Source organism: Gigantopelta aegis, chromosome 1, assembly GCF_016097555.1.
Source record: "Gigantopelta aegis isolate Gae_Host chromosome 1, Gae_host_genome, whole genome shotgun sequence".
NCBI lineage: Eukaryota > Metazoa > Mollusca > Gastropoda > Neomphalida > Peltospiridae > Gigantopelta > Gigantopelta aegis.
This window is the reverse complement of record NC_054699.1, coordinates 10,242,446-10,262,108: the sequence shown is the minus strand read 5'-3', so window position 1 is coordinate 10,262,108 and position 19,663 is coordinate 10,242,446. Positions and strand designations below refer to the sequence as shown.

Genomic DNA, 19,663 nt, shown 5'->3' with positions numbered 1-19,663 from the left:
TTTTTAAAAATGTATAGTCAATAACCCCATTTCATTTCGAGCATATTACATAGTTACAATATTTTTATTAGTAGCATAAAATTGTTTCAAAGAATTATGTTTGTTTATACAGTCAAATCCGCTTAATTGCATAGCCCCGGTGCGTATCAAATTTATGCTAATAACCGGTATAACCGATTATCCCATAGAGCCAAACTTCCAGATTATAACCAACAGTATATTTTACAAATGCCTGATGGACAGTCTATCTTACTCTTAACTGCAGAACATTGTCTGAATGCCGATACATGTATGCGTTTCATTTGTTTATACATGTATTTTAAAATAATAATAAATAAAATAACAGTATAAATGTTGTAAGATAAAATATTTTTAATTTTGCATCGTTACAAATCTGCGTTTTTGTTTATTGATGCTATGTCTAGCTACTAATATTCACGTTGCAGTTTGTTGCACACGGCTTTTCCACAGTTCACACCTACTGTTCTGAGGGGTGTTGAATAGTGAAACCGTGTTCCTTGGCTGTAACAATGAATTAATTGACAACTAGTAATACACTGAGAAGGCGTGGATTAGTTCATAGTTGTGAACGTTTTACCTCAGACATTGTAAGTGTCTCTATTGAGAAGAATGCCAGTGATGCGGTTAGTTGCAGTTTTTATAAGTTTTTTTAACTACTGTTTTAACATAAATAAATAGCAGTGATAATTAATGTTAACTTAAAATACGGTGGTTCAAATGTGACATACAAAATACAGTAAAAACTAATCATATTTAATTATCTTTATTAAATTTATTCTACGACACAATTGCCTTGGCCAAGTCTATCTTTAAGTGTTATCAAAGGTTTTAAGCCAACTCATGCGCACATAAAAATAACAATGGACTATTCCACTACTGCAGGGAAGTTTTTGTGTTCTGTCAACGGAGTTCCCGTTGTCAGTATTGTTTTAAGTAATTTTGTAACAAAGGATAAATTACATCTGAAATCCTGCCATCAAGACTTAAATGATGCAATAATGATCCCAGGATTACTGCAATAAACACTTGAACACATTGCTGTAAGCACTACGATGAGTCTTCTTGTGTGAGATGTCAACATTGTACATCGCCTGTTTTAGTAACCACTTTTACTTTTTTCTTCTTTTAATATGAGTTTTTAATCAACATAGAACATTCTGCTTTATTATCTGTGCAATTACAATTGTTTCGGGTAAAATATTAAAGGTTTGTGGAACATTTTATGATGGAATTTTCTATATTTTTTTGGTTTTCATATGCAATTCACCAATGTTTGTCTTTATAAAGCTATTCAAGTATGAGACATAATTTGTATTGATTTAATGCTAAATGGTTCTGTGCAGCCGAATTATATGCAAATAACCGATTTATGCTATAAACCAATATGCAATAAAGTGGATTCCACTGTAAATGAAAACCAACAATTCAATTCGCAAGGTCCATAAGCTAAGAACATTTTATATTCTCTTCCCCCATCAGACAGGACAGCACATACCATGGCTAAACAATGTGCCAGTAAGAAACCTGAATTAGCCAGCTATTGCACAGTTAGATAACAAAGAGCCATATTTTAAGAAATTAATATTTTCAACTTTATATTTAAGATGTTAAATTTTTGTCGTTGCATAAATTAATGTGGACTATTTTTATTCACATATGATTAAATGAGTTTGTAGGCGAAGTGTTTATATATGGGTCAAAAATAACAAAACTTGCTTCATTAAGCTTTGTAAAAATTAAATATGCAAGAAAACAAATCGGCCACAGTTGTGAGGTATAGATATGGCAATTCCAACCCGCAGGCAAAAGTATATTTGTAAGGGCCTCAGTAAACGTCTTCCCCAATAGACTGTGTTATACGTAACATGTACTTACATGATGGCTGACAGGCGTCAGTGCTACCTGTATACCAGTAAAGAGCAATCCAAATGAGGTCAGACAGGTTGTCCGGGTGGAGCTGGCTGGCCCCTGCAAGACACACACACATCACTTCTAGTAACGAAACAATTGTTCTGAGAGTGTCAAGTAATACATGTCCCCTACCGGACCCAACACATTTTCTTATCTCCTAAGGGAATAAATCCCCATGAAAGTTAAACTTAATCTGTAGCTGTACTAAATAAAGAAGGGAGGAAGGAAATATTTTATTTAACGACATATTTTATTTAAAGTGCTGTTCCAGATGTATGATGTATCGAGCTATATCAATCAAGATATTATTTAATATGATTAGAAAATTAAAAAAAAAAAATTAAAAAAAATTATATACCGGTATATTTTCCATTTAAAAATATTCCCCTGAAAAACAGAACCAGCTGAATACGTTTCGGGAATTTCCGTAAGATTTGATCCGTGACGTCACGAAGGGAACTTCTTTCGATAGTCAGCGCCATTGTTCATTGCTTCTTTTGTGTTTATTATGGTTAAACGGCGTGTTGTTGGCGGCTGTAGCAATACAAAAGCCGATAAATTTAGTCTTCACGCATTTCCTAGTAATGTTGCTGTGAGAAATCTGTGTGTGAATTTGATTAAAAAACGTGAAAATACTGGACAGGAAGAAAATGCTGGAGACCGTTCGTGACTGCAGGCACTTTAGTTTGGCGATTCGTCCGAACTGGCTCGTCGGCTTAAGCGAGATATGGGAATACCAAATGTGTTATGGCTTTTAAAAAAAGATGCCATACCAACAATTTTTCTGCGACACAAAACAAATGACAACAAGCCGACGCCATCCACACCGAAACGACCTTGGGATGCATATCGTCAATGTCCGAAATTGCGTTATGCTTTCAACTCCGGTCAGTTTGTTTTTTCATGCACGGTTCGTGCAATCATCGAGATCCGATTTGTTGTCGTTTGCATCTCGTTCATTTGTGAGATTTTTCTTTACAGTTCGAGAACATTAAAACAATAAAGTACAAACAAGTAAGTATCTATAGCCTAGTCCGTCCCATCCTACAAAAATGTAGGGGTTTTTTTGTAAGAAAGAAAGAAAAAAAGTAGAAGCTAATTTTGTATGCATCTTAGAAAACAATCGGCTAAGAAATAAATGACTTGTAAATTCCATAGTATGACAAAAAGGCGTTCCCTGTAAAACAGACTATAAATACATTAAATTAATTTTACTATATCTTCCCACAGAGAAAACCTTTTTTCATACTATGGAATGTGCTATAAGTTATTTGTTTCTGAGCAGACTGTTTTCACAACTGCACACAAAAAAATAGTATTGTTTTGTTATTTCCAAAACACTTTTACTTTTTTTTTTTTTTACGTCAAACTAAACTGAAATTATTCACACAAAAAAACATCTTCATGGATGGATGGGACGGACTAAAAGTCGTTTTTGTTTATTTCTTAAAATTAAAATAAGTTATTTATTTCTGAGCAGACTGTTTTCATAAATGCATAAAAAAAATAGTATTGTTTTGTTATTTCCAAAACACTTTTACTCTTTTTTTTTTACGTCAAACTAAACTAAAATTGTTCATTAAAAAGCCCATCTTCATAGAGGGATGGGACGGACTAAAAGTCGTTTTTGTTTATTTCTTAAAATTACCGATCTCGGGTCCACTTGACTCGTAGAATTCAAGAGTTATTTATCGTCTTTTCTACTACATCACAAGTATTAGAACATACAGTGTAGCAAAATAATTCGCACGAAAAGCTAAAGAACAAAACAAGAATAAAAGTTGTAAATTAGTGGTAAGCTGTCTCCACGACCATTTTCATCGTCATCTGTCAGGCCGGTGGTTCGTCGGAAGATGTTCCAGGTTCAAACTGATAAGGCAAACTGATAAGGCATTATTTGTTGTGTTAGTCCAGTCATCATTACCACACTTCATCATCGAAAGAAGAATCGCTGTCGGTCCCACTCTCGCTTGCGCTGGAAGTCATCTCGTGGTAGGTTTCTGTCAAGTGCGTTCCCTTCGTGACGTCATGGCTATTTACAGGCAAATGTTTTTACCGAGAATTTTACTCGGTCGTTTCCGGCAGTGTTCTACGGGGGTGATGTTTTAATACTTTTATGGGGCATTTTCGTAATTATTGATTTACATATCGGTGTAAAATATTATTGCAATGAATTAAGAAAGCATTTAATTGTGGAATTTGAAATTTTAGTGTATGGTCTGGCACAGCACTTTAACCTTCTGACTACTGCAGGCGAGATATCTCGCCCGACGTCACGTCAGTCGATATACTGTACACTGTATACAGTGCATTCCCCAATTCATATTTCCCGCCGTTTTGCACACGACACTCACCGGAAACGGAAATATAATTAAAGAAAAAAGATTTTTTTTCAAAATGGTGGTTTTTGTTTTGATTTTTTCAATTGAAAATACCTTGAAATTTTGAGTTCAAAAAGTGGTTTTCGGCAAGTATTTTCGCTTGACAACAATGGCGGCACGTCGCGGTAATTTTCAGGGATCGATAGCTGATTGTAACAGCTAATTTGATAATAAATTTGATCGTTTTACCAACAACGAAAATTACCAAATATTGCAATATGAATCGTAGTTCGGGTTTAAAAAAAATTTCTGGTCAGAAAACCACTGTTATCGGGAATAATGGACATAAATACTGGACAGCTGGCCACAAATGCCCGTAAGTAAACGCAACTTTTTCGATTTTTTGCCTAATTTTAATCACCATTAGCCGATCTAAAATAATAAAAATTACAAAAAAAGACACGAAAATAATACTTACCGATTCATATATGAACTTTATTTCATGTATTTATGAAACATTTAAGTGAATATATGTGAGTAAAAATTATAAACTTGTACCCACTCAACGTGGTTTTTGTTAAAAATTAATCCAGTAGTCTAAAGGTTAAGGTTATGTGGTATCAGACATATGGTCAAGGACTACACAGATATTGAGAGGAAACCCACTGTTGCCACTTCATGGGCTACTTTTCATTTAGCAGCAAGGGTGCTTTTATATGCACCATCCCACAGACAATAGTACATACCGCGGCCTTTGATATACCAGTCATGGTGCACTGGTTGGAACGAGAAATAGCCCAATGGGCCCACAGACGGGGATCGATCCCAAACCGACCACACATCAAGTGAGCGCTTTACCACTGGGCTACATCCCGCCTCTGTACAAGATAATGCAATATACAAAATTTCATCTCAATATATTCAGGCATTGAAAAAAAAAAGGTCCGGAATTTTTTTTTTTAATTTGCTATCTCACTGTTGAAAGGACCGAGTCAACAAGCTCAAAATATCGGCTGTTAATGATAAAACATTAGTTTTTGGTGAAAATTATGCCATGCAAAAAAAAACCAAACTGTATATACAATAACATTTATTTAGTGGTTTCTCGTTTTGTTTGCAAGTGAGACAATGCCTTTAAATGTTTTATCGTTGCATATTGTTACAATTTTGTTAAACTGGAACTGTGAGACAGTGCCTTTAAATGTTTTAATATAATAATCAAGGCTAGCTCTGGGTCTATAGAAAATTTCGCCAAATTATTTAATGCACTCCAAAAATTGCAGAAACGCACCATTATTTTTAATAAAATATCAATCATTATTTCGCCAAATTAAAATAACATTCACCAGTTGCATTTAAAATTCGCAACTGGCGAATTTGACGAGTGGCAGAGCTAGCTAAATATTGTTTCACCTTTGTCAAACTGGACTAGCTGGCCATGAAGAGGTACACTGAGGGAAAAAATACCTCACTGTGTATACAATAACATTAATAAAGGTGCAGACCCTAGTTTGAGCCCGTTAAAATGTATGCCAAGTTTAGTTCTACAAACCTGCAACACACATTTGGATACGGTTATAACAGAGAAAAGGTAAAGTCTGTGACGTTTAAACAGGGAAATACCATCAAAAATAATTGAGCTTTTCTTACGAACCATTACCACTTAAGACGAACTTGTGTTTTTAAAAACTAGGGTATGTCGCTTTAATTTAGTGGCGTCTTGTTTTGTCTGCAGGTGAGACAGTGCCATTAAATGTTTTACTGTTACATATCGTTTCACCTTTGTCAAACTGGAACTATGAGCCGATGCCATTAAATGTTTTGCTATTACATATTGTTTTCACCTTTGTCAAACTTTAACTGAGACAGTGCCTTTAAATGTTTTACTATTACATACTGTTTTCACCTTTGTCAAACTGGAACTGAGACAGTGCCTTTAAATGTTTTACTATTACATATTGTTTCACCTTTGTCAAACTGGAACTGTGAGACAGTGCCTTTAAATGTTTTATTTTTACAAATTGTTTTCACCTTTGTCAAACTGGAACTGTGAGACAGTGCCTTTAAATGTTTTACTGTTACATATTGTTCCACCTTTGTCAAACTGGAACTGTGAGACAATGTCTTTAAATGTTTTACTGTTACGTATTGTTTCACCTTTGTCAAACTGGAACTGTGAGACAGTGTCTTTAAATGTTTTACTGTTACATATTGTTCCACCTTTGTCAAACTGGAACTGTGAGATAGTGGCTTTAAATGTTTTACTGTTACGTATTATTTCACCTTTGTCAAACTGGAACTGTGAGACAGTATCTTTAAATGTTTTACTGTTACGTATTATTTCACCTTTGTCAAACTGGACCAGCTGGGCATGAAGAGGCACACCGAGGGTCGTGTCACCGAAGTTCTTGCTCTGCCGGAGGAAGGAGGTGTCCTTTTTGGCGCGCTGGCCTCGCAGTTTGTACAGCATGTCGTACAACTTGTCCTGGCCCTGCGCAGAGCAGAACTGGACGCGGCTCTTCTCCTCCCAGTTGTCAAACCTCTTAGACATCTCCTTCAGAATATGACCTGAAAAAATTAAAATTTAAACATTTAAAACCCCAAAAGATATGACTTGAATAAAATTAACAAACAAAAAAAAGAGACAAAAAAATTTAACCAAAAAAAAGATATGATTAAAAAAAAAAAAAAAACAGAAGAAAAGAAATAAAGTGACTTTCTAAACAAGATAAGAATGAAAAGGAAAGGAATATAATAATGAACATAAAAATAAACAAAATTTTTATTTTCAGCTTTAATATTACATATTTAACACATTAAGAATAACAGGTTAATATGTTTATCTTTTCAGACGTGAGCATTTTGTAATCCAGTAAATTATGCATTTTGTATGATGTTCAGTATATTTTATCAACAACAACTCACCACATTTTGAATTATGGCTATTTAGTGTCTAACATGTGGTTATTTTGCCATTGTCAATGTTTTCTCAAAGAATGTTTTTCCGTAGAGAAGGAAATTCTAGAGGGCAGTCTGAACTGGAGGCTGCTGGAGAAGGTGGCAAAAGATGGGCAGCAATGGCAATCTCTGGTTACAGCCTTATGGGATTCTTAGCGTAATTACAGAAGTTGAACAAATAAATAATTCTCTTCTTTTCCTTTATTAAATTTTTCACCACAAAATCGCACAGTGAATTCCCTACCTCCTTGACTCCTCCTGAAGTTTCCCATCTTCTGCATCTTATCAAACATCTTGGCGCGGTCCGTCTTCGAGATGCTGATGAACAGAGGCGATTCGGGATTCTGCGTCTTGTACGTCTCGCTGATCATGTAACACACGCCGGCCAGTGGGGAGACCTCCTGCCACGTGTACTGACCCTAAAACAAACAGGCATTCTCAGAGTACTGCTAAACAATACCTGTCCCCCCAACCGGGCCCCCAACGAATAACAAATATCTCCCAATTCAAGGGCCATAACTGTGAAAAAAGGGTAAATTGCAATGAAAGTCGAACTTGATCTGTAACAAAGGAAGGAAATGTTTTATTTAACGACGCACTCAACACATTTTTTATTTTACGGTTATATGGCGTCTGACATATGTTTAAGGACCACACAGATATTGAGGGAGGAAACCCGCTGTTGCCACTTCATGGGCTACTCTTTTTCGATTAGCAGCAAGGGATCTTTTATATGCACCATCCCATAGACAGGATAGCACCTACCATGGCCTTTGAGATACCAGTCGTGGTGCACTGGCTGGAGAGAGAAATAGCCCAATGGCACATTGACAGGGATCGATCCCAAATCGACCGCACATCAAGCGAGCGCTTTACCACTGGGCTATGTGTTGCCCCAGTATGCGATTAAGCTACACACAAAGTGTCAGCTAAATTAATTATATCTCAAGCATAGTGAAAACAATATCTATAAAACTATGTGGGTCAGACGGCAGATGGGTAGGGGAATAAAAACAATCATTAACAAACCCCAGGCAGTGGGCCAACCAGCTACCTCATGTACTGACCACTGACCACAAAACAAAAAACAAATCACACCACAATTCACACAAAACTGTCAACAATGTTTTTAAAACTAACTCTGCATGTGCTTAAAAAGTTTTATAAATGAATAAACAATTTACTAAACTCAGAAGAAATAACTTACTTTTTGTGCTCTCTTCAGAAGAAGAGTTCCAGCAAGGAAGAAAATCTGCCCTTGCATTTCTTCTAAAAACGCATTCCATTCACTAGTTTGCTTTTCGACTGCCACCGCTTCTTGCAACATCTGATCAAAGCTGCAATTATATCAAATTATTAATAATAATTAATATATTAAATTTATATAAAGTTAAAACAAGTTCCGATTTAAAACATTAATGTCCAATTTCTCGTCTGTGGTTCAAACACTAGAGGCTTAAATCTTTTAACTATTCTCCAATATATGCTGCTAACAATGACTGTCAATCATTTCAGAAACTATTTCAGGAGAATAACAAGCATTGTGAGAGTTCTCCTAAAGCAATACATGTCTTCTACCGGGCCCAACAAATTTTCTTATCACCCAAGTTCGTGGGCCGTAACTGTAAAATATGGGCCAATGCTCAGTAAAGACAAATGGACAGATAGTTGGACCAGTAGGGGACTCATAATCCAGTTTAAACACTTTTCACTGTAAAATAAGTTTTCAAGGGCTTTTGGTCTCTTACATTTTTCTCAGTATTCGTAACAGCATATCTAACAAATTTCGATATTTGTGATAAAATGATGCTGAATAGTAATAACTCTAAATCATACCGGTTGACAAATTTTGGAATTACATGAAAATAAACGTGGGTCAATTTTAATATTTATCTGTGCAAATATGCAATTCAAGCACTTTTCAAGATGATTTTTCCAAATTCAAGCACTTTTCATGGGTTTTGACAAATTCAATGGCTTTCCATTAGAGATATTTTTCAAATCTGTATGAACCATGTGTTACACAAGTTAAAGTGAAAGTTTGTTGTTTAATGACACCACTTGAGGACATGGATTTAGTAATCAGCGACTATTGGATGTCAAATAAATTAGTTATTCTGACATATAGTGTTAGAGAGGAAACCTGCTACATTTTTCCATCCGTAGCAATGGATCTTTTATATGCACCATCCCACATACCATGGCCTTTGATATGCCAGTCATGGTGCACTGGCTGGAACAAGAAATAACACAATAGGCACAATGACGGGAATTGATGCTTGACCAACCTCACATCCACAGGGCTACGTCTCGCCCCATGGGCCTTGAATAACAATATGGGGAATTGTCTTCTCTGTGAATTTATCACACACTTTTCACAAGCAAATATTAACGATATCAATATACGTACTGTTGCGCAGTCATACACCGAAACAGGGATTGTTCCCAGACTGACCACACATCAGGCGAGAACTTTACCACTGGACTATGTGTCGCCCGCTCTGTGTTAAACAGTGTGATGTACTTACGCATACAACATGTCAGCTGATGCACTGGGCTCTCTGCAGCCCAATCGGAGATACACCACTCTGCTGATGGCAAACAAATACTGCATGTAAAAGTCAGTGTTACCACGGCAACCTTTCTCATTCTTGTACACCTGCAGAACAATGAAAACAATCTTAAAGCAAGCACAATAATAAGAAGTTTGTTTTGTTTAACACCACCACTACAAGTCTGGAGCACACTGATTAATTAATCATCGGCTATTGGATGTCAAACTTTTGATGTTTAACACCACCACTACAAGTCTGGAGCACACTGATTAATTAATCATCGGCTATTGGATGTCAAACTTTTGCTAATTCTGACTCACCATCAGAGGAAACCTGCTACATTTTTTCTAAGGCAGCTTTTATATGCACCATCCCACAAACAGGATAGCACATACAGCGGCCTTTGATATACCAGTTGTGATGCACTGGCTGGAACGAGAAATAGCCCAATGCGCCCACCAATGGGAATCGATCCCAAATCGACCGTGCATTAAGCGAGTGCTTTACCACTGGCAGAGTATGACAAATATTTTGAAAAGTCACTAGCCACAGGGCTAGTGGGTTTGTGAAAACCACTAGCCCACCAAGATAAAGCACTAGCCCAAATTCTTGATCAATTATAACTGGATTTTTATCTAATTTTTGTAAGATTACACATTTAAAAAAAAAAAAAATATTTAAAAAACACGATCGAGCGATAAGGAGAGGGGGTGGGAAACCACTAGCCTGCGGGCTAGTGGTTTTGCGTTTCTTACTAGCCCAAACTTAAAAACCACTAGCCACGGGCGTCGGGCTAGCGGATTTGTCGAACTCTGCCACTGGGCTACGTTCTGCCCCAAGCATGATAATAAAACAAATTTTGTAATAATATTTCTTCTTCAAATGTCAGTGAATTTACTGATGTATACCAAATTTAGCATATAAGCCTGTAGTGATTTTACAGTACATTCATTTGTTATACATCCTTAATTTCACACAAGAGAGAGAGAGAGGGAGAGAGAGGGAGAGACAGAGAGAGAGAGAGAGATATGCTTGTTGCCATGGGAGGGTAGGGGCAGACCACAACAGAGGGGGAAGAGAGGATGGAGGAAAGAGAAAAACCTGCTGCTATAAAAGAAAAGTAGGTTCTGGAAACAGTCATGGGACAATTAATCCCATAACCAATCGAACCTCTGACAAGAGCATCCACCACTGAGTTACGTCCCACTGTTTTAATTTAAAATCCTGTTTTCCATTCATGAACTGTATATATCGACGTAACACCCATTGTGTACTCACGTCATAAATGTCCATCAATGTTTCATACCACTCCAAACTAGTGAAGAAAGCTACTTTCTGCTCGATTGCCACAGCAATGTCATAGGCCTCTTCAAAGCGGCCTGTCTTAAGTAGTAGTCGAAGTAGCTTGATGCGGAGTCCCACGTCAAATGGACGCTTGACCTAAAAAAAACACACAAAAAAACACACATGCATATGTCATTACAGCATACTTATGTTGAAAATACATACATATGCAGGGCTAAAAATTTGGCTTTTTTTCACAAGAATCCATGTGGATTCCGATGGAAGCAGCCCACAAGTATCCTCCGATTCTAAACATTTTCACTGAAGAACTTTATCAACAGTGTTAGTAAATAGAATTCTGTGTCTATACTAACTGTATATGGATTAGTGTATATAAAACAATGCTTACTATTTACTGAAAAGAATAACAAATTTGTCAGTAACAGTGTATCCAATTTTAAAGCAAAAAAAACACACAAAAAATACAAACAAACAAAACAACAAAAATAGTATTTTACTAACAGGTTTTTTGGTTGGTTGTTCCATTTTTTCTTTACAGTCAGTTTTGGGGTTTTTTTAGGTGTCTTACCAGCCCCAAGTTCAGCCAGCAAACGTTTGGCTAACGTTCGCAAACTATTTGATTGGTTCCCAACGGGGACATCTGGTTTACTGTGAAGCATAAACAACTCATGCAGACGTTTTTCTGCTCAGCCCAGGTTACTTTTCGAAGATTGCTTATTCGTAAACATCGCATGGGATACTTTTGCCAATGGTTCAATGACTATATGGATATTACTGAAGTACATTTCCGCTACTGACAAAATGATTTATTGATTAAAAAGAGCAGGTAATTCAAGGTTAGGAACATATTCCAGCGAACTAACATAAAATTTTTGCATGTATTACTAAATTTTGCAAACTAAATGACTGTCTTTGTTATTATGCAAGAACTGAACAAACATGTTCCTTTCGGTTCTCTTCGATGGCAATTTGGTTCATAGAAATGGGCCGCCAGACTAGTCTCGATGTTTCGAACATACACAGATTCGAATGTATGCAACGCTTTTGAAGCCATTTTAAACTGAAGCTTGATAACCAGACTATTTTTTATTATTATTTTCAATTTGGTAACGTTTTACTCACCGATTATTTAATTTAATAAAAGAGAGAGAGAGAGAGAGAGAAAGTAAAATTTGTTTTATTTAACGACGCCACTACAGCACATTGATTTTTTTAATCTTATCATCGGCTATTGGACGTCAAACATATGGTCATTCTGACACTGTTTTTAGAGGAAACCCGCTGTCGCCACATAGGCTACTCTTTTTTACGACAGGCAGCAAGGGATCTTTTATTTGCGCTTCCCACAGGCAGGATAGCACAAACCATGGCCTTTGTTGAACCAGTTATGGATCACTGGTCGGTGCAAGTGGTTTACACCTACCCATTGAGCCTTGCGGAGCACTCACTCAGGGTTTGGAGTCGGTATCTGGATTAAAAATCCCATGCCTCGACTGAGATCCGAACCCAGTACCTACCAGCCTGTAGACCGATGAGAGAGAGAGAGAGACACACAGACAGACACAGACAGAAGGCTAGGGAGGGAGGGAGGGAGAGACAGTTTGTTTAATTTTAAAATGAATATTACATGTCACACCTGGCCCAAAGTGTGACATATAGACAAGAAAATTGAATTTAATTTCAATTAATACCACCACTAGAAACCCATTATAAAATAAAAGTATGTCATCAATGGGCGTCTTAGCTGAAACAGGTGGAGATAAACTCTATTCCAGATGGCGCGATGATCGACAGGGTCCCAGAAAGCTGGTTTGTCTCTGACTGGCTTCAGGTTATAAGCGACCAACTGAATGACTTGAAATTACGTATCAGTTTGTTTTAACAGTAAAGTAATATTTTAAATATCAGAATGTGTTTTGTTGCATTTTTCTTATTGTTTATCTAATTGGGAAAAGTACATAAACAAATTTTGGGTGGCAAAGTTGAGTTTTTATGCGGCAAAGTGTACCCATGCACACGTTTTTATACAGTGTCAACACGAACGCATTGAGTATTATACAAAATATATATTTATTACCTTTAATGTTAATGTCTTTTCCACCATATCTAAGTATATAAAATACTAGACCGCCCTGTGTAGGAACGTCCTGTATAGAGCCGTCATCACTATATATATTTTTTTGTTTGTTTAATACTACACACCCACACGTTATACCATCGACGTCCCAAACTGCGTTCACCTAACAACAAAAACACGAATACGATATTTACGGAAATATTATTCTACATTTTTCAGCTACGATACGTGTTACAAAATAGATTTTAATCATTTAACGTAAAATAATCAACAATTTGGATGTAAAACAAATCCATTCTAGTAAACAAAAGTGAAACACCCTACAGTAAACAGGAAAAAGTGCGACGTTTCTAACTGCGTTCAGGCGCATGCGTTTGCAAAAAGTATCGTAAACGCGCATGTGCAGTTTATCATTTTCCATTTTTAAGACAACTACATGAAAAAATATATGTTTCTTAATTAGGTACAGTTGCCGAACACTGAATTTATTCAATTGTTTTAAAGGAAAAATGTCCGCATTTTATCAACACATCGCTCACACTCGATGTCAATACTGACAGGCATTATGTCCATACCTGCGCATATTTTGTAAAATATATTTTTTTTTTAATGAATTGATTCTAAATTAACAAAATTTATATACTCAGAATTATTTACAACTGTTATGAATGGATTATGAATACTATTCACTACAATAGAGGCACAAAAATGTAGCATACCTTTTGCAGATCGAATATAATAATTGAAAACAAATTCTAACAACAGAGGTCCTAAAAATCATAAACATTAAATTGTTTGGCCTTGTTGATCTGGCACGTGTGAGGTCATGTGACACGCACCGAATGTTAATTCATCTTTCTCCATTTTAAGTCAATTTCTACGAGTCATGTGGACCCCAAATCGGTAATTTTAAGGAATAAACAAAAACGACTTAGTAAAATTAATGGTTTTAGGGGTTTGTAAAGTTTTGTATTTAGATACTTACTTTTCTTAACTTTGTTTATAAAAATGTTCCTGAACTGTGAAGAAAAAACGTATACATGAACGACATGCCGATGACAACAAATCGGATGTTGATTGCGCGAACCGTGCACGAGAAAACAAAGTGAACGGAATTTGAAGCATAACGCAGTTAGGGACGTTGATGATATATAAAAACAATCCCGGCTTTTCATATATATTTTATTGATTATTATCCACAATATACATATATTTTCTTTATTATTACTGACTTCCCCCCCTCATATCTCAGTACACGTGTAGACAAACGTCAACTGGTAACCATTCACTGCAGTGTATACTATAGACCGTCATGTGCAGAACCGTGCTGTGTAGGAACGTCATCACTGTATATATTTTTTAATACTCGCACACGCACATGTTAAATATATATTCTTTTTTTCCAGAGTATTATCCAAAATATACATATATTTTCTTTATATACAAAATATATATTTATTCCCTTTACTGTTAATGTGTTTTCCACCATATCTAAGTATATAAAATACTAGACCGCCCTGTGTAGGAACGATACAAAATATATATTTATTCCCTTTACTGTTAATGTGTTTTCCACCATATCTAAGTATATAAAATACTAGACCGTCCTGTGTAGGAACGTACTGTACAGAGCCGTCATCATTATATATATTTTTAATACTATTATCCACAATATACATATATTTTCTTTATTATTATTCACTGCAGCGTATACTATAGACCGTCCTGTACAAAGCCGATAAGGTTTCGGTCCCTTATGATCGTGATATAACAAAGAATGACAAAGCAATGAAAAAATACAGCTATTGTCCTAGTTTGTTGGACCCTGACGAGTGACGCGCCACCTGTTTTATTATCTCCCCTGTTCTGAGCTAAGACGCCCATTGAACAGTAGCAATAATTATTTTTCTATTACAGTGGAAACTGGTAAAACCGGACCCTGATTATCCCGGATTCATGTCTACATCGGCCATATTGTTTGGTCCCGAATTTACATGTATATAGCCTGTGCTTTAAAATCCTTTAAAAAACTAATCCTGTGTACTACGGATACCGGATCGATTTTCCTCCCCAAAAGCTTAATTTCTTTGTTAAATAACCTTGACAAACCGTAATAACAACAAATTCAGCTCACCACCTGGCCGGAAATAGCGTGACCCTATTTCTCTGACATTTCTTAGCCAAAAGCCAGACATTCTGGCTTTTGGCTAATTAGACCTTGATTGGTGTTATTTGTATCGGTCGGTGTTGTCCAACTCTATCGCACCTCAGATGCTTAATCGCATTTTAGATCTTCACTATGAGGTTGGAAAAAATCTTGTTGAACATTTAGCATATCCAAACACACAAATTAAAAGTAGCACACTCATTGTCACATTTAGATTGTAATTTAAAACCCAACTGCATAGATTTACAATGCATGTACATGTAGTTAGTTATTTATTTCATAGATACAGATACAATCTAATTAAAATTAGCTCCACTATTACATGTGGATCTAACACCAGCCAGTTGGAGCTCATGTCCACCAATCAAAACCTTACTTGCAGAATCCTGCCAGTGATTTAAAAATAATTTGAAAACATTCCGAATTATCCTGAGGGTATACGACATGTTTCGTGTGAATTACGAATGCCTTAAAACATGTTTTATTTAATAAAATAAATAATTTGTAATGTAAAACTGAAGACTGATTTAGTTGGGGGTTTTTATAAATAAATAAATAATTTTTAATGTAAAATTGATGACTGATAACCCACCCCGTACGTATTGGTATGGTTCGCTGTACTGCGGTCACTAAAATAGACTCGCCCGATATTTTTAGAATTTGTATGCTCCCAAATAACGTTATAAAAGGCGAAGTGTGATTGGTCAATATTTAAATTATTATTTACAGACAAAATGTTACCTGGACATTGGGGACTACGCAGTGTTGTTAGTTTTAAATCACTGGCAGGATTCTGCAAGTAAGGTTTTGATTGGTGGACATGAGCTCCAACTGGCTGGTGTTAGATCCACATGTAATAGTGGAGCTAATTTTAATTAGATTGATACAGATACACACGTGCACGCAGAAATTTTATCTCTGTAAAATGTCTCATCGACCCCAAGCAAAACGTAGGCGAGTTGAACTTTCGTTAAAAACCAAAATGGATTTAATACGGACTGCCGAATCTATTGGAATCGGCACTTCGACAGTATCAGACATTTTGAAGAAAAAAGAGGAATATTGTGTTGAATATGAAAAGAACACAAGCAATGGAAAAATGAGATGTCAAACTGCGTGCAAATACGACGAGCTGAACCAACTGACATGGAGATGGTTCTCATATGTCCGAGCCAAAAACATCCCGATTTCAGGCCCCATCATTAAAGAAAAAGCACTGAAATTTGCTGGTGATCTACAGCTTGAAGAATTTAAAGCTTCAAAGGGTGGTTGGAGAGTTGGAAAGGTAGATTTTCAATTCACAGTTTTAAGGTGAATGGAGAAAGTGCAGGTGTGGATTTCGACATTGTCGACGACTATAAGGAGAGAATTTCTGAAATTGTGGCAGGTTACGAACCGAGGAACATATTTAATTGCGACAAAACGGGACTCTATTGGAGATGTTACCAGTGTTTATTCTCTACATGTCTGAGCCTGTCCAAGCAGCACTGGAAGATTGACCGCCCCACTCTAAGAAGAAATAGGAAGCGGGGTCGGCCCCTACTACTCTTTTCTAGACTACTTTGCTTTATAGTGATATCATCTCACATCCTCTGGAGTCGGACCCGTCCGCACCACTACACCAACTCATGACGACTGGACTATACCCTAGTCTGATACTCTCTCTCTCGTTCAGACGGATATGGCTTCTCAAGATCTGTATTTCAGCACAGCACTACACCTTCTACCTCTAATGACTGTCAATCTAGGGGTTTTCTTGACAGGATGCAACCCATCTCGTCCCTATAAGCTGTGCACCCAAACGGCCGTAACGAGGCCACTCACGTGGACATATCGATCGGACTTTAAACTTTTAGATCTGCGTTCAAAATTTTATGTCGAAATTACTTCTTTTTAAAAAATATTATTAAATAGTCCGATCCTCTCTTCTTTCTCTAATTTAATTTTGGATTGTCCTTCTAAAATGCTCCAAATTATATAAATATTCGGCCGAGCAGTCAATTCTTTTTATTTTTGGCTTGTAACTTTTTCTTTTTTTAAATTTATTCTAGTAACTTTTTTTACTAATTGCTATTTTAAAAATTCTGTCCATATTCAACTCTACCCCCCCCCCCCCCCCCCTTCCATCCCGAGGACTCAGGATGAGCGTGTTCACAACCCTAGTGGTATATGGGCACGTTAAACTAGTTATCATCATCACCAGACAAAATGCTATTGGCCAAAGGAGAATCTAATAAAGGCATTAAAAATTTCAAAGAGAGATTAACGGTAATGTTGGCATGCAGTGCCACCGGGTAAAAGCTGAAGGCTCTTGTGATTGGTAAAGCAGAAAAACCCAGGTGTTTTAAGAACGTTAATGTTGAACGTTTACCCGTTACATGGGAATTCAATCGCAAAGCGTGGATGAATGGAAGGTTATTTGAAAGGTGGATAAAAGGTGTGAACAAAGACATGAAGCGACAGGGAAGACAAATCTTGATGTTTCTGGACAATGCCACGTCACATGGAGAAATGGAACTGTCTAATGAAAAGCTAAAATTTCTGCTGCCGAATACGACATCTGTACTCCAGCCTTTAGATCAGGGCATAATTCGAACATTTAAGGCCAGATACAGGAAACATCTGCTGAAGAGTTTGATTGCAAAGATTGACAGTGCTGAAACCATTTCACAACTCTGCAAAGAAGTGACCGTTCTTGATGCAGTTCACTGGATTTATCGTGTGTGGACTGAAACGCAAAGTGACACTATTACCAAATGCTTTAACCTCTGTGGATTTCCAACAGTTACCAGCTCCGTCGACAACGACAATGAGGATGACATGCCACTGTTTCAACTTGCGAGAGATTTGCAAATGAATGTTGATATTGAAAATTTGGCAACATTCGATGAAAATGCACCAACTGAAAATCCAAACACAGACTGGGAAAATGACTTGGTGAACAGCTACATAACAGCAAAAGAAAAGTGCCAAAGTGACGACAAGGCTGAAGAAAGTGAAAACAGCGGTGCAGAAGGCAGTGAGACGTCTTACAGTGACTATTTAGGACTGATTAAAAAACTGAGAAATTTCATTTGGCTAAAAATGAACGATTCTTGGATGAAATCATGAAAATGGAAACTATGACGACAAATGTTATCCTCAGAAATAAGTGCACAACCTCACAACGCACCCTGGACTGGTTTTTTCATTAAACAGAGACGATGACACTGAAGCTATCATGCATATCTGTGCAAAAATAAATTTGCATTAAAATGTTAGTTGTTTGTGTGTTTTTTATAGATAGATATATATTAAATTATTACTGGAAATTCTATTAAAGTTATTACTCAGAATACATCGGGCACTTTTCAAGGTGTAAACGAAATTGGCCGAGATGTTCCGAATCTTTCCGATGTAATTGAAGTGAATCTTCTGAAAAATGGATCCTGTCGAAACCGGACATATTCAAAGGTACTGTGGTGATCCGGTTTTGCCAGTTTCCACTGTATATTATTGTAGTAGTGTTGGTATAAAGTGTTGCCACTGGCAGTAGGTTGATATTTTTCTGTTACATTATAACTGGATAATATAACTAAAATGAAGCCAATTGAATTAAAGTAAACAAGGAAGTTAGTGAATAATCATGCAGAAATTGACTTGTGAATGTTTGCAGCAAGCTATTTTTAACTCCCTGTTTGAATGATCAGAGAAAGAGCAGGAACTAATAACTTATATTAATTAAAGCATAAACTGTCCTTTGTTTTCTCCCGATCTATCCTTTCATATTTCATTGCTTGTTATTTCTATGTGCCTTTTTCTTCTGGTTATTCTTCTTACTAAATACACTAATAACTAGTACTAACCTTACTTATATGGGAATGCCAGGAACGTTGCCTTACACTGCATTGCCTTTATTTATGGAAAAGTGTGGTATGAGATCATATTTACTTTTACATTTTAGTGGAAAATTAATCTACAAGCTTCATAGGCAAATTTTGATTACCCAGCAAATCATATTATAGGATTATGATTTTCTGGTCAATAAAAATGGTTCATAATAAAATTGTGCAGCCTGTGGTCGTGTGGGTATTGGGGTGGTAAAAATACTATAAATTTGGTGATCTAACCTGAGTGTTCTGTAACTGTGTTTCATGGCTTTATTATCTGAACTCGTGCTTGCTTCCAAACTGTTTTAACTGTATTATTAGTAGACATGTAAAATGTTCAAATATTAGCAACTAAGTAATTACTTAATTATTGGGGTTTTAAATTTTACTAGTATATAGGAGCATCACAATTAAATTAATGGTAACACAGGCCTCTGACAAATGCGTAAACCATTTATGGGTTTCGCATAAACAAATTC

General features: G+C 36.4%; 1 protein-coding gene across 3 annotated transcripts in view; it reads right to left on the bottom strand.

Moving 5' to 3' along the window:
- LOC121370592 (RANBP2-like and GRIP domain-containing protein 8) overlaps nucleotides 1–19,663 on the bottom strand; it is a 104,373-nt gene that overhangs the window by 63,236 nt on the left and 21,474 nt on the right. For all 3 annotated transcript variants that reach the window (XM_041495928.1, XM_041495920.1, XM_041495938.1), the window contains exons 8-13: nucleotides 11,045–11,206; nucleotides 9,740–9,870; nucleotides 8,419–8,548; nucleotides 7,456–7,630; nucleotides 6,600–6,821; nucleotides 1,897–1,989 (exon numbers count right to left, since the gene is read on the bottom strand). In XM_041495928.1, coding sequence (XP_041351862.1) covers nucleotides 1,897–1,989; nucleotides 6,600–6,821; nucleotides 7,456–7,630; nucleotides 8,419–8,548; nucleotides 9,740–9,870; nucleotides 11,045–11,206 — 913 coding nt within the window. The remainder of the gene's footprint in view (nucleotides 1–1,896; nucleotides 1,990–6,599; nucleotides 6,822–7,455; nucleotides 7,631–8,418; nucleotides 8,549–9,739; nucleotides 9,871–11,044; nucleotides 11,207–19,663) is intronic.